This window comes from Pteropus medius, unplaced genomic scaffold (genome assembly GCF_902729225.1).
Source record: "Pteropus medius unplaced genomic scaffold, Ma_sr-lr_union100, whole genome shotgun sequence".
NCBI classification, from domain to species: Eukaryota; Metazoa; Chordata; class Mammalia; order Chiroptera; family Pteropodidae; genus Pteropus; species Pteropus medius.
Window position 1 is genome coordinate 1 of NW_024344549.1, and position 15,536 is coordinate 15,536.

Below are 15,536 nucleotides of genomic sequence, written 5' to 3' on the forward strand. Positions count from 1 at the left end.
TTTCTTTCTTTGATGGTGAGTTATTCCTCTAGGGTATGAAAAAAGATGATTATATAGATATAAAGGGTATATGAATATACATTGTTTGGCACGTATTGGAATGAAAAATAATGCTTCTCACAAAATGTTCATTTATTCAGAATTCAGTCAGCTCAAACTTATTCTAAATCAGGAACCCTCTATTCACCATGGGTAAAAGTGAGACAGGACCCAGTTTGATTTATAGTATAGAAAAGTATAGGAATGCTAAACTCACAACATCTTTCCCTCTCTAGGAAACAGTACATGCTGAGTAAGGAGACAGACATGAATGCAGCCATAATGCTCAGATGCCTATCAGCAATAATATGCATAACAACAAAGTAAATCTAAAGTTAAACAAAACAAAACCAAATAAACTGCAAACCTTTAATACCTTTTTCTAAGGTCAACGGTCTTTTCTTGGCCAGCATAACTGTCAGCTTCTTCATCAAACTGAATCTGATGAACTGGTTTTGTACTAACCCTAGCTGTGGCAGATCTGGCAACTTTCATATCTGATATTATGTTACTGAAACTGAAATAAGAAAAAGTTAAGCGTATTACAAATTTTATCTACAGAATAGTAATAACCTTTCTTAAACATGATTCATATCACTTAATTTTTATTTTACTTCTATGCAACAATACAACATAAAAAGTTATGTTTAAATAAAAGATCATGTCACATATTAACACTCACATTGCACAGACCACTAAGATTTGTTTCCTTGTCTTTTAAAGATGTTCTTCAAAAATGTTCATTTAAAACATAAATTGTCATTTGTGAAAAATTTTCAAACATCTAGAGCAGATGATAGATAATCAATATCTGTATACTTATCACGTGGATTACAAATAAAATGAGTGCTCTGACTGATAGTCCCGTCATCTATATTTTTCTTTTAACCTCCTAAGATAAATCTTGCACACATGCTCTCTGAGAACTACTGATTTAGATTGCTCTCCAAAACAGAGCAGCCACTCCTGACAACATTTCAGCAGCAAGTGGTATAACCTGGCATAAAGTAATGAGAGATGAGAGAATGAGTGGAAAGAAGTCAGCTAAAACTTAATAATAAAAAGTAAAACAGAAAGAAACAGGCCTGAAGATCATCATACTATACATAAAAGCAGAAAATTATTTAACTGAAAAAAATTAATCTTAGAGAAACTGTTTTATTCTGTTATTTACTTTTTACAAAAAAATTTTTTTAGGCGAGGCAACCCTTGGTTGACTTCACAGATTGCAAGGACCTTGTCAGCTTACAATCCCTTATTTATTTTTTCATTTTTTAATTTTTTACACCTATAGCACCTGGTCTTCGTAAGTGGTCTCCCATCTAAGTACTAACCAGGCCCGACCCTGCTTTGTTTCCGAGATCAGACAGGATTGGGCTTGTTCAGGGTAGCATGGCCGTAGACTATCAATTATTTTTAACAATTTATCATTTATTTTTCAGGGACCAGAAACTGTGTAACTTCTCAAAAGAAAAGTTTAACCATTCAATTAGTCTTTTAAAAACTGCAATCTTATTAAGACATGAGGTTTTTTCAAACAAATTGCTAATATTCCACTTTGAGGCCTATGTATTATATAAATGAATATATTATGTATACCTGAAAGCCTATTTTGAGCTGTCATCATTGTTAATATAATTATTTGATTCACTAACCTAATTTTAGGTTTTATTCCATCTTTCTGTGCCCTTGAGTCCTCCTCATGCTGTTGGAGCTGCCTTAGCAGCTCCGACTTGGTTGTCTGCTTGTCAAAGGGGAGAGATTCTGCAACAGCGGATGCAGCAGCCACCAATTCTGGGCTCAGGGACTCACTTCTGAAAAAGAAAATGAAAAACAAAATGAGAAAGAAAAAAGGGGCATTACTTATGCCACTTAATATTAGTGGAAAGTAAAATGATTTTTCAGAGAAAACGTTTGTTCAAAAAAGTATCAATTTCTGACAAAAATCAAGAATTCTTAAATATTAGGTATCAAGTTTATATAAACTTAAATGTTAAAGGTTAAAGTTAATGGATACCTGCTGAAGAATAATACTAACTCAACAATATATTAAGGTGGCGGGGTGAAGGATCAGCCTTAAAAAATTTGTGGGATTTTTAATTTTAATGCCATTTTATTTCAAAAACAATACTTATTACAAGCAAGCACAAAAGTGGCTAAACCTGTTCATAGCTTTATTCATAATAACCTAAAACTGGAAACAAACCAAATGTCTATCATCAGAATAAACAAATTGTGATATATCCATACAATGGAATAATACTCAGCTCATACCTCAACATGAATGAAACTGAATAAGCTGGATTTAAAAAAACCATATACTGTATGATTCCATTTACATCAAGTTCTAGAATAGGCAAAATTAATCTAAAGTGATAAAAATCAAAGTAGTGGTTGCCTCAGAAGGCTACTGTGGGGCAATATGAAAATGAGTACTATTTTGTGTCTTGCTAAGTATCTGGGTTACATGGGCAGATCTGTTTGTCAAAATCCTACAGCTAAGCTTTATACATTTCAATGCAAGTAACTTTTACCTGAAAAAAAAAAAAATCATTATCATCATCAAGTAGAAGACTGAAGAAGGGTGAAAGTACAGATGATACAAGAATGGCAGAATGTTGGTGATTATTGAAGCTGGGTGACGGGCACAAAGGGGTTTTATTTTTGTTTTAATGTTTTCAATTTTCCATAAGAAAAAGCTAAAAAAAAAAAAAAAGCTACTCTTCAGTGCGTAAGGGCAAGTTAATAGAAAAATATGCTAGACATAAAGAGAAATTTATATTTTTAAGTCTATAGGAACTTCTATCTCAATGAGTAAAATCTAAATTAATGTTTTACTACATCTGGCTTTCTACACTATGATCTGTTATCTAAAATAGAAATCAAAGTTCCCAAATCCCTGAAGTTGTTGAATAAAGATTTTAAGAACTTTACTTACTAAAATATGGGAGATCTAAAATCTGTTTGGAATGGGAAATAGAATGAAAAGAGGAAATATAACAATTAGTTAAAATGTTAACCTGTGAATAAGGCTTAAATCTTATCTCAAATCACTATTTCTCTCATAAACTGTGAGGTTTATTTTCAAATTTTAATATATGTATATTTGATCAGAGTAAGCCAAGGATATATAGATGAGTATTCATTTTCTGGAACCATGCATTTTATGACAATGGTGTTCTTTATAGTTATAACTTCCGGGTTTGTAATTTGAAATGTTCTAATTAATAAAAATTGTGGTGAAGCCTTTCATCAAAATAAGATAATTTTTACACACAGGGACTTCTCTACATATATTTTAACAAAATGATGAGAACTTGTTAAAATATTTAACAATCTATTCTATCCTATAACTCAGACTATTTCATGAATAGATATTTTTTCACTTTATACCTTTCTGGGCTTCTAAATTTCTTTAAAAAGAACTGTGTGACATAAATAATTTCAGAAAAGGAACTCTGATGAGGTGAAACATACTATTTAGTGGACATGTTAATTGGCATAACTTTTGGCAAGCAATCTGGTGACATGTATCATAAGCTTAAAAACTATGCAAATTCTTTGACCCAGCAATTCTACTTCTAGGAATATGTGCCTAAAGAAAATAGATATGTGGAATTTGAGGGATTATTGCATACACTCAAGACCTAAGTAGTTCTATTCTCTATGCCTGAAAGGTAAATTATCTCTCAGCTATCTGCATGGGAGATGTTCCTCATTCTTATCCCCATCCAGATAGTAAACAAAGCTAAAATTTAGAAATAGCTTCTGAATGGAGATCAAATTCAGGGCAGTGTCAAGAAAACATAGTGTAAAGATGGACAGGACTTTAAAATCCTTTGTTAAGATCTTGGAAAGATTTAAGGTGGTCCCGCAGAGAGCCTGTCAAACAGGCAACAGGACTTCTAAGAAACTTAAAGGTATGGTCCCAGTCTCTCAGGAACTCAATGTAGAAGAGGACCTTGGTTCCCAAACTGTGCCCTAAGGCACCTGGAGCATAACAGGGAAATATATTGTCTGTTCTTGACCATTTAAATACTCATTCAAGGTAGTGTATACTTTTAACATTATACTACTGCATTCCTTTTGATATCGTATCTTTGTGAAGATAACTTTCTGACAGTTGCTGTGATAAAAAGAAAGGTACTCCTCAAAAATCAAGGCAGCACAGGAAATGAGAGTGGTGGTATCCAATCTGATTTGAAGGCTAAATTATAAAAACAATACAAATTCCTCTTGGTTTTCTCTTGGAACACTCGCCCTGGGAACCTAGTCACTATGCAGTGTGAAAGCCCAGGCCACACTGAGAGGTCACATGTAGGTGTTTCTACTAAGAATCTCAGCCAAGGTGTCAGTTGACAGCCAGCAGCAACTGCTTAATGAGAAAATTTCAGATGATTCCAACTCCTGGACTTCTAAGTCTTCCAACTAAAGCCCCAGACACCATAGAGCAGAGAATTAGCCTTCTCCACTGTGCTCTGTCCAAACTGCTGACCCATGTCCCACAGAATCCATAGCATAAACAATGGTTCTTATATGTTACTAAATTCTTGGGCAATTGTTATGCAGCCATCATACCTATATCAATGGTGGTTCCATATATGATACAAATAAACTAAAAGCAGGCCATACATGAAACAATGATGACAATGCATCATGAACCAAAGATAATGATTAACCCATTTCTGTACATCTAAGATCCCTTAAAAGGGGGAGGAATCATTAAAAGTTTTTAAATTTCATTAAATTTATTGGGGTGACATTGGTAAGGTTATATAAGTTCAAGTGTGCAGTTCTATAATACATCATCTGTATGTTGCATTGTGTTCACCACCCCAAGTCAAAGTTTCCTTGTCATTATATATTTGACCCTTTTTCCTTCTTCTACCTAACTCCATGTTCCAACATATGGTCTATCCTTGAGAATGTTCCGTGTGCACTAGAGATGAATGTATAATCGGTGTTCAAGATGAAAAGCTCTGTAAATATCAATTATGTCCATTTGACCTAATGTGTCATTTAAGGATGATATTTCCTTATTGACTTTCTGTTTGGATGATCTATCTATTGTCAGTGGGGTATTTAGGTCCCCTACTATAATTATTTTTGTCAGTTTCTCTCTTTAGTTGTTAGTAGTTGCTTTACATATTTTGGTGTTTCTAGGTTGGGTGCATATATATTAATAAGTGTTAGGTCTTCTTGATGCACTGTCCCCTCTATTGGTATAAAATGTCTATCTTTGCCTTTTGTTACCTTTTCTATCTTGAAATCTATTTTGTCAGATATAAGTACTGGTACACTCATTTTTCTCTGGTTGTCATTTGATTGGAGAATCATTTTCCACCCTTCACTCTGAGTCTGTTTGTCCTTGCAGCTGAGATGTATCTCCTGAAGGCAACATATCGTTGGGTTTTTTGATCTAACCCACTCCTCTGTGCCTTTTAGCTGGTGTGTTCAGTCCATTTACATTTAGGATGATTAATGAAATACGAAGACTTCCTATAGCCATTTATCTTTTGTTTTCTGATAGTTCTGTGCCTCCATTGTTTCTTTTCCCTTGTGTTTCTGTCTCTTACTTTAGTTTGGTGGTATTCTACGACTTTTTTCTGTTTCCTCTTACGTTATGTGTCTTAGTTCTAGATTTTTTGTGTGATTACCATTAGGTTTATATAAAATAAATTTTCATACAGTTGTCCTTTTTTTTATGATTGCATCTTAACTCCATTCCCCTGTGCAAGTTCAGTCCTTTCCGCCCTCCTCTTTAATGCTTTTGTCATAAATTATCCCTTTTTATGCTGAGTTCATTTCCAACTTGCAGTAGTTATTGTTACCTTCTTCTTCTATAAATGTTTTTACTTTAGCTTTATGTTATATTTAATATCCAATTCTGAACAAGGGTTGTAATTTCCTGCTTCTTTTAGTCATCTGATAGTTTTGTATCCTTTTGTCGTTTTGTTTCAGAACATCTTTCATTATTTCCTGTAATGCATGTCTGGAAAAGCCTTCATACATGAAGGAATAATTCTCCTTCATATCTAAAGGATAACTTTGCTGGATAAATTATTGCTGGCTGGTGATTTCTCTCAATAATTTGAATATTTGTTTCCACTCTCTCCTAACCTGAAAAATTCAATGATAATCTAATGGGATTTACTTTGTAGGAGACCATCTTCTTTTCCCTGGCTGTCTTGAGAATTCTTTGTCATTACTTTTTTTGACCGTTTCAATCCAATGTGCCTTGGAGAAAGCCTTTTGGATTGAGATAATTAGGTGTTCTGTTTGCTTCTGGGATTTGAGGATCCAGTTCTTTCCATGGGTTTGGGAAGTTCTCGTTGATTATTTGTTTGAATAGGGTCTCTGTTCTCTTCTCTCTCCTTTCTCCTTCTGGTATATCCATTATTCTTATACTGCTTTCCTTTTTTTAATGGAGTCAGTTCTTGTAGATTTCTTTCTTTCATTTTCTTTTACTCCTCAATCTCTCTCTTTTTTCGTTTGAGTCATTTCTAGATTCTATCTTCGATACCACTCTTTCCTCTATGTTGGCTGCTCTATTTCCTAAGCTTGCTAGTTCATTCTTCATCTTTTATTGAGTTATTCAACTCCAGAATTTGGTTCTTTCTTAAGTTTCGATCTCTTTGATAAAGTACCCCTTTTGCTTGATTTTATTTTTGAGTTCATTAAACTGCCTGAGTTTTCTTGTATCTGAGTTTTTTCAGAACTGCAATCTTGAATTCTCTGTTATTTAAATCACATATTTCCAAGTTTATTTTCTGGAGATTTTTCATTCCTTCTTAGTTATCTTGTTACCTTGGCTATGTATGGTATTGGATGGATTATTTCTCTGCCTAAGCATTTATGGAAATGAAATCTGCGTTTTAAAAAAGTGTTCGACACTTCACTACTTTAGGTTGATAAGTAGAGGTCTTTCTTTTGTTTTCCAGTAGGTGGCACTGAAGCACAAGTTTTTATTTTCTCTTACACTGCTATGGCTTCCAGGATCTCTGTGGGGTGGTGTTGCCTAGGCAGTGAAAAATGCCCTATATTCTCGGGGGAAGTGGGCGTCCCCTCTGTGACCAGGTCACCTCCACCTCAGGACTCCACCCCTGTGGGGAAGTGTGGTGGGAGATAGGGATCCATGCCTGCAAGATCCCAGCGCTGCCTCCGGAAACCAGATGCTGCCAACAGTGCTATACTATCTGAGATGTCCCAGGTGCCTCCACCAGGCTTTGCTGCAATGGGTGGGGGAAAGCCAGTTTGTGCATTTGTGGCCCTGAAATGGCAGCTGCCAGACCTCAGCTGCCACACTTCTGTATTTCTGCCCGTCACTGAGTTTAGCTGCAGCGTGTACCTGCTCTTCATGGAGAAGTTTCTGCCCTCTAATCCTCAGGGCTGCAGAGAACTGAGAATGTGTGCTGTACCACAAGACTTCTGCTGCTACAGAGCCTGCTGGGGCTGCTTCTCTGAAAGGGTGAGGGGAGGTGGTTTGTTTTCTGCCAGGTAATGATGGCTGCTAGACTACAGCTGCCACACCATTGTGTTCTATCTCTGCTCATGGGTTCAGCTGCAATATGTGCTAGTTACTCAGGCAAGAATGTTGATTCTACCCCCCTGTTCCGCAGGGCTGCAGAATGTGTGCACTGTAACCCGCCTTTCCCTGTTCCTGAGTCCCCTGGAGCTGCAGTGAGATCTGGGCTGCATCTGTGGCACCCGTCTCTGTTCTCCCCCTTTCCCTCCTCTCTTACGCCCACCTTCAGATGTTTCAATGAGAGGCTCTCTTAGACGTGTTTATGTGTTGAGCAGGGAATCCTTTGTTGAATTATAGTTGTCCAACTTGTGATCTTCAAGGGGAAAGACCTAGAGGACCTCTGACGATGCCATGCTGCTGATGTCACCAAAAAATATATTTTAAAAACTCAAAACAAATGTACTTCATTCACCAATCTTTGATGTAGGACCAAGCTTACTCTTTGAACATAGGACCAATGACAGAAGTTCCAAGATATATCATTCCCATATAAACCACACACTAGTACATTCTCCAATATTTCCAGTTTCAGTTTCTTTAAGTAGAAACATGGAGCAAGAACTTAAAAATATAGAATTTAGAATTTTCTAAATTTAGAATTTAGAATTTAGAATATTGAATATAGAATTTTCCTAAATTTTTATGCTTGTCTCATTTATACCTATTTGGAAAGCAGTTTCAAAAATTACCTTTACTGAATCTTTGCACAGCATTCTACTCATTTTAACCACTTCTACAATAGTTAAATTGTATAACTATAATAAAAAGCACACTGGGTCATAAACAGGTCTGAGAGCTAAAAAAACACCTCACTCTGGATAAGTATATATGTATGTATGTGTATTAACTGTTCTGTAAACACATATTTTATTTTGTTTCTAAAAGGATAAAGAAGAGGTAACTATTATAGGCTCACTGTCTGACTCACTGTTTGAATTAGCTAACTCTCTACCACCCAACTATGCTTTCCAGAGGTATTTTTGATACATGTTACAATGTAGAAAACAAGAGATTCCATAAAAATTCTGGAAATAATAAAAAATTAAGTCATTCTGGAAAAAAGGAACCTACCATATTTATTTATTCTGCTAAGAGAAATCAGTAATGAGGCTCTTAAAGCCATATACCTTATTACTTGAATCAATGATGTCACTGACGCAAGACATTTAATAATCACTAAAACAGAGTACCACTATTTAAACTACAACACAAATGCTAAAGTATCACTGATTGCCCTTAGAATCTGTGAAATCTAATACTCTTGACAAGCACAAGTAATTACAATATTTTGAGAAAACCACATAAGCTCAGAACACTGATAATTATAGGTCAAAGGAAGTCATAAAACAGTTGTAAACAACACGCTAAAATTCTATGCTAGGTGGAATTTTTTATATGGAAATTTCACATAAACAAGTCCTTCAGAGACATGAAGCTACCTTCAAATTAGGATGTAAACTATTTGTTAAGTAACAGCTTAAAGAGGCAAATGAATGGCAGATATTGACTAGCATGTAAGAGAATGTGTGAAATTCTCAATTAGATCACTGCTCTTTTCCTAGCTTGTTTACAGATAACTCTTTATTTAAATATAGGACAATAACAGCATTTTTCAAGAAATTATTAGAGTCTCTGTTTACAAATTGATATTTAGCCTCCATTAATTCAGTATCTCCCATGTAGTCTATTTTCATTTAAACTTTTAAATTAAAAAATTCTGCCAGAATGGGCAGAGCTTTTATTCAAGTCTAGGTCAGGCTTATTGTTGACCACTGCCCACTATCTCCTTACCTCCTAAAGTACACTGCACTGTCACTCAGAAGTCTCTAAGAGTCCACATGTTTGCTTCAAGTTTGTCTAGCCTTCAGAAAATTCACCAAAACATCAGACAAAATCCACATAGATAAAATAGATTGAGCAGTGATCACTGAATATTGTAAAATTTGTAAATTATATATAATGGTATATAATAATGATTGTTTTAGTTTTAAAAGCTTCACTTTATAAAAGGCTTCAGTATAGGTTTCATGTATCTAGCTTCTACATGCACTTAAGATGATCTGTTTGCAGGTATTTAGTTTGTAGTTTTTCTGGAACACAGTTTTCACGTCTCTTATTTTATAGATGAATGAGTATTCCACAAAAATGCAAATCTATGAATCCATTTGGTTTAAAGACACTGGTAACAGTAAATCAATAAGCATCATCTGTCACTTATTGTTAGATACTGTGCTAAATCCTAGAAGAGCAATAATGAGGCACACAGGTCCTGCTCTGAAGAGCTATCTTTCCAGTAAGGGAGATAAATCAAACAAGTGGAGAATTAGGTAAAAGGTAAAAGAATTTTTTTAATGATGTGATGATAGGGGGAAAAGTAGAGATAAAGGTCTTATCAGACTAACTAGTATTGAGATGATACCTGCTACATAAAGGCTCAAAAAGGAGAAATGGGATCAGGGACCAGGAAGGTTAGGGAAAGCTTTGCAGAGCCAAGAGTTGCTACAGGGTTTAGAAGGCAGATAAATCGTAAAAGGCAAAAGAGAATGTATTTATCAGGCCTAAACAAAAGAACAGAGGAAGATGTATTCAGGGAAGAGTAAGTGGTCTAATTTGAATTTAAAGAAACATTTGCAAATGGACGAAAGATTAAATTTTTTTTTTTTTCTGAAAGAAAAAGCTTACTAGAATTTGAAAAATCACTTTCAAAGAACATTCAAATTGTAATTCAATTTACCTCTTCTTTGCAGCATCTTCTGTAGCTTTTTGGAGCTTGCCAATTGTATCCGCCAAACTTTTAAGTGGTCTTCTGTTGGGTGGCTTTGTGGTTTGTACATTTACTGTGCTTAATTCAACTTTCATGCTTTTAATGATATTTAACAAATCCTTTTTTGTATTTTCTTTTACACTGTCTTGGCTCTCTGTCTCCTTGGAAATCTCATGGATTGGAACAGAATGCCCATCTTTCTTGCTATAGATCACGTTGTTAGTGCCAAAATATCTTTGGATCTTATTTTTTGTCCTAGAAAGATGTAGTAAAAAAAAAAAAAATAATGATGATGATTATTATTATAAATATATATATAAAATGCAAAATAATAAAGCAAGGACTCAAAAAATGTTTCCATGTGTTTCTAAATTTTTCAATTCAAGCATTTCCCTTTTGCTTTTTTTTGTTTGTGGTACAACTGACATATAACATTACATTAGTTTCAGGTGTACAACATAATGCATTGATACCTGTTTATATTGCAGAATGATCTAGTGCTTCTATTATTAGTGTTAACAACCATAACAATAGCAATTTAACATTTATTGAACATATACTATGTGCCTAACTTTATGCAACATATTTTTGGTAAATTTTCTCATACCCACATCAACTCCATAAGATAAGTATTATCCCCATTTTGCATTTAAGAAAACTGAAAACCAGAGAAGTGAAGTAACTTAACCAAGGTCATGAAGCTTGGCTCTCACTAAGGCCTAAGACACAATGGTATGCCACAAATGGGCTACATGTGTGCTGAGACATTGAGCTCCTAGTCCTAGTCCATGGTGTGACTGGGTGAGGCCTGGAATGCTGGTGCTCCTGTCTCTTACCTCCCTCCACTCACCTTAGGGTTTGGTATAAATATCACTTTGTGTTCCATGACGTTAAAAAAAAAAAAAGGTCAAAACACTGACATTGTTCACAAATTTCAATTTATTATTCTCAAACTCAAATCTGACTGCCAAGTCCTTGCTCTTAATGATAAAATAATACCTCTTTAAAAAGTCATAATTAAACAATATGAAAAGAAATTTCTATCTAAAAAAGGTTACTTTATTTTTTTAAAAAAATTCTGGGTGTCATTCTAACGTGGTCAACTTTCTCACTGTGCTAATGTGTCATTTAACCAATCACCATTTTTAGTTAAATTAAAATGGAACAGAATTTTTTTTTTAAGATTTGATATTAAAGAACTTTAAAAACTAATAAGTTGGTTTCGGTAAGAGAGTATAGCATAAAAAAAGTCATTCATTAAATATAGTGAATATCTACTCTGTGCTGGGCACTATCCTAGGCATTGATGATATATTAGTAAATAAGAATTTTATTGTCCCTATCTTTATGAAGCAAACAGGATAGAGCCCTGTTTCTCAAACTTTAAAATGCATAGGAATTACCTAGAGGATTTGTTAAAACACAGAGTCTTTGGTCCCACCAAGGAAATGTGCTTCAGTAGCTTTGTGAAGGATTCGAGATTTTGCATTTCTAAAGAGCTTTCAAGTAATGCTGATGGTGCCCATCAGAGGACCATCTGAGGATCACATTTAAGTAGCTATGTAATGTATGTTATTTAAATTCTTACAATCTTATAGGACAGGTTTTATTATTCCTGTTTTACTGAAGAAACTGCTGCTCAAAGAGGTTAATAGTTCCTAACCTTTAGAGGTCATGTGAATCACCTAGGGAGCTTATTTAAACCTTAGATTTCTGAGATTCTTGGTTGGTAAGTTTGGAATGGCGTCCAAGGATCTGCATTTAACCAAGACCCCAGGTGATTCTGATGCAACTTATCTCAAGACCCTGCATCAGACCCTGGGTTAAATACTATATCAAGTTCTCAAAGCTAGCAAATGGTAGTGTCAGGTCAGAGACCCTTTAATGAAAAAGAAAATGGCTATTTCCAAAAATGCTGAAACAAACTATTTGATCTGCTTATAAAAATGTTGGAGGCTAACACATGAGGCACTTAAAAATTAGCATGAAAAACCCACTGCATAACTAGTATTCTCATAATCAGTACAAAAAAACCCTACTTACTCAACTTAGGAAAATGCTCTAATTATTTCACATGAAAATTTAAATTAAATTAAAGGTATAACAGAAAGGTGGCAATCAGGAGAATGAATTGCACATATAATCCATACTTCAATGTTTCCTTCCAAGACTGATATAACACTGCAGAAAGTATATGTATACCAGGAAATCATGTATAGGAAGGAAGTAACTCCATAACACTAAAATAATAAAACTCTAACCCTAACCTCCCACCTGAGCTTGTTTCGACTGAGAACATTTCATCAGCACTTCAAACGCAACACATCCAAAATCACTTTCAAGAGCTCCCCTCTTGGACTGACTTCCCATTTTTCATCCTTCTGTGTTGAATGGGCCTCTTACCATAAATAGATATTTTGTATTCTAAAAACTATGATATTTTAAAAGCCTTCTCAAAGCTGCCTCTCATTCTTCTGTTAATATTAATGGTACCCTAATCCTTTAAGGCAAGCAGCTGAAATCTTTGCTGACTATCTTACCCTTATCTAGTCATATGCCAGATCCTATCAATTCTACCTGTGCAATTTTTCTCCATCCAGCTACTTCTTCCTACTCTTACTGCTACCAACCTGCTTCAGCGCTATACTTACCACAGTGGCCCCAAATTGTACTGCATGGAATATATACAGAACTAAGTTTTCATAATCATTAGAGTTCTCAGAGAATAAATATCAACACCAAGAATGCCGCAACTCCTTTTCTTTCCTGGCTAAATCCAACCCTTGGTCCGCCTTCAGATTTTATCAAACTTCTTTTCCTGAAAGGATACTCTGAAACTCTCCTACCATGGTTAGGCGTCCCTATTTGTTCACCCAGCAATTACTTGTTAATAGAGTATTCTGTGCTACCTGTACTATACTCAACCATTACTCTACTTGAATTGCCTACTTGGTGTAACTATAAGCTCCGTGAGGGCAGGGCTCTTATTTGGGGCTTAACGCCAGTGCTGGCATACTGTAAGCACTTTCAATAATAAACTAAAGTACAGGTGGAGTCAAGAATGAGACCATCAGTCTTGGGAGGCAAAAATAAATAAATAAAACTTCTCTTCTGAAGCGTGGCTAAAATGAGGGAAGTGGCAAGAGGGATGAAGTGCTATGTGTAGTGAAAGTAGCACAGGACAGCAAACCAGGCATGTAACCGTAGCTGTTTCCCACGGACATTATGACCTTGGGCAAGCCATTCTCCTTCTGGGATGTCCCTTTCCTCAGATTTAAAGCAATGGCTTCTAAAATCCCGCAGATTATAACATCGACCCAATAAGCCGGAGAACGATAACTGAAAGTACGGGAAGGGGACGGGGATTGCCGGATGGCCTGAGCCCAAAAGCGCTGAAATGCGCTGAAATGTACCTGACCGTTCCGTGCCGAGCACTGAGTAGCACAATCGCAGCCGCAGACGCCTCTGGGCCGCCGGAGCACAAAGGGAGGCGGGAAAGGGGGAGAAAAGGCAAGGTAGTCGAGACTCTTGAAAACATTGCAGAGAAATGAAACGGACTGCGAACCAGAATTAGAGTGTCACCTGCACACACGTCCCCCTCCTCTCTCTTCCGTTCCCCAGCCTGCGGCGTTCCTCTTCCTTCACGTTCCGGTGGACAACAGAGGTTGGTAACTGTGTTCCGGGCTCACCCGCGGCTCCACTTTCCCGGCGATTCTAGCCCCAGAGGTGGAGTCGACCGTGGAGTTCAGTGAGGAATCACTGGTTGAGTCGGGACCCGGACGCGGGAGCCGAAAACATGGAGGGAGTGATCAACTCTGCAAACACTGCAGGTGAGGCCAGTAATGTGAGGCGGAGGACTGACTCTACCGTGCGATGTTTAGGGGAGAAGATCCACAGCATCCATCATATTCTCAAAATGATCCAAGAAGTTTAAAAAAATTACCTAGGACATGCTACTCGAAAAATTAGTATTTCTTTTCAGTTCCTATTCTTGATATAGAGTCAAAACATGAGATATATATATATATATAGATATATATATATAGATAGGTATATATCTATATATATCTATATATATATATCTATATATATATAATTTTTTTTTTCCCAGAAACGGCTTTAGAGATAAAAAGATATAAGAGAAAGACTTGGCCTTTTCTTGGCCCTCATGAAAGCAGTGAGCAGTGGCCCAGAGAGATGAGAGAGGTCTCAAATCTGGAATGTATGAGCATAAACTCTGCAAGAAATGCCACCTAATGGGTCATGTGGGAACCTCTAGTTTAGAATTCTGTACTGGCGGTTGAGTATTTTCTCTGCCGTTTCAAATGAGAATCAGGATTTGTGGCAAATTTTTTGTGTGTTGAAAACCCAGCTTACATTGAACAGATATTACTAAGATCCATTAGTCCTGACAGACCTTTGTGACAATGCTGAACACAGTAAACTCAGGGATGCTTTCCTTTGTCTTTTTTTTTTTTTTAAATTGAAGTATGAATATAACTTAGATACAGAAAAGTGCATGAATCATAAACATATTAATGAGAACTTGCTTAATGAATTATCACAGTTAATTTGCCCATTTAAACCACCACCCAGATCAAGACATAGGACATTATCAGCAAGAAATAGTGTTGTGTCCAGAATAACCAGACCCAACTTGAGTGCTCTTAACCAGGAGACAGTTTATTAGCCGGCGGCTGTCCTTGCAAAGGAGCAGCCTCGAAATGCCAAGATACAAGGTTTTTAAGCCCCAAATCCTATTCCTCATTCTGTCTTAAACACAAAGGTCCATCTTTCTCCTATTCACTACCTGTCAACCCACTGGTCAGGTGTGCAAGCGGGAAGTACAGAAGCAGAAAGCTTGTGTTAGAATGTTATGTTCCTATGGGTGATTGCCTATGTTCCCATGGACAATGGCCAGTGTTCCCATGGGCGATGGCCAAACAGTAATTTTCAGCTTATATACAATTGATTATTTTTCATGCCACGCAAGCAAGCAGGGTTACACAGGCTAAAATTGGCAGTTAGCGTATGAGCTCATTGTTACAAGTTTCATGATTAACAGAATGTGGTTGGGGGTTCCAGAAACTAGGCCTAAGTTATAGACTTCCTTTGTCCAGTTTCAGGTTTTAATTATTCTTTAACCCTTTCACATTTCAGCAGGCCATTACATTCCCCACTGGTTTTCTTTAGAATGACTCAATCTTC

General features: G+C 36.1%; 1 protein-coding gene and 1 pseudogene across 2 annotated transcripts; both read right to left on the bottom strand.

Annotated features, from left to right (window-relative positions):
* Positions 1 to 393: 393 nt before the first annotated feature.
* Positions 394 to 14,047, bottom strand: LOC120610808 (28S ribosomal protein S31, mitochondrial-like). 2 transcript variants are annotated; one of them, XM_039873111.1, is made up of 4 exons: positions 13,911 to 14,047; positions 10,299 to 10,583; positions 1,695 to 1,853; positions 394 to 556 (listed from the first exon to the last, which is right to left on the bottom strand). In XM_039873111.1, the coding sequence occupies exons 2-4, from the start codon at positions 10,421 to 10,423 to the stop codon at positions 409 to 411; spliced, it is 432 nt and encodes a 143-aa protein (XP_039729045.1). In that variant the 5' UTR covers positions 10,424 to 10,583; positions 13,911 to 14,047; the 3' UTR covers positions 394 to 408. The 2 variants fall into 2 exon arrangements, with proteins under 2 accessions (XP_039729045.1, XP_039729044.1); XM_039873110.1 differs by having other exon boundaries at positions 13,742 to 13,947.
* LOC120610809 (uncharacterized) lies at positions 1,325 to 1,443 on the bottom strand (annotated as a pseudogene).
* Positions 14,048 to 15,536: the final 1,489 nt, after the last annotated feature.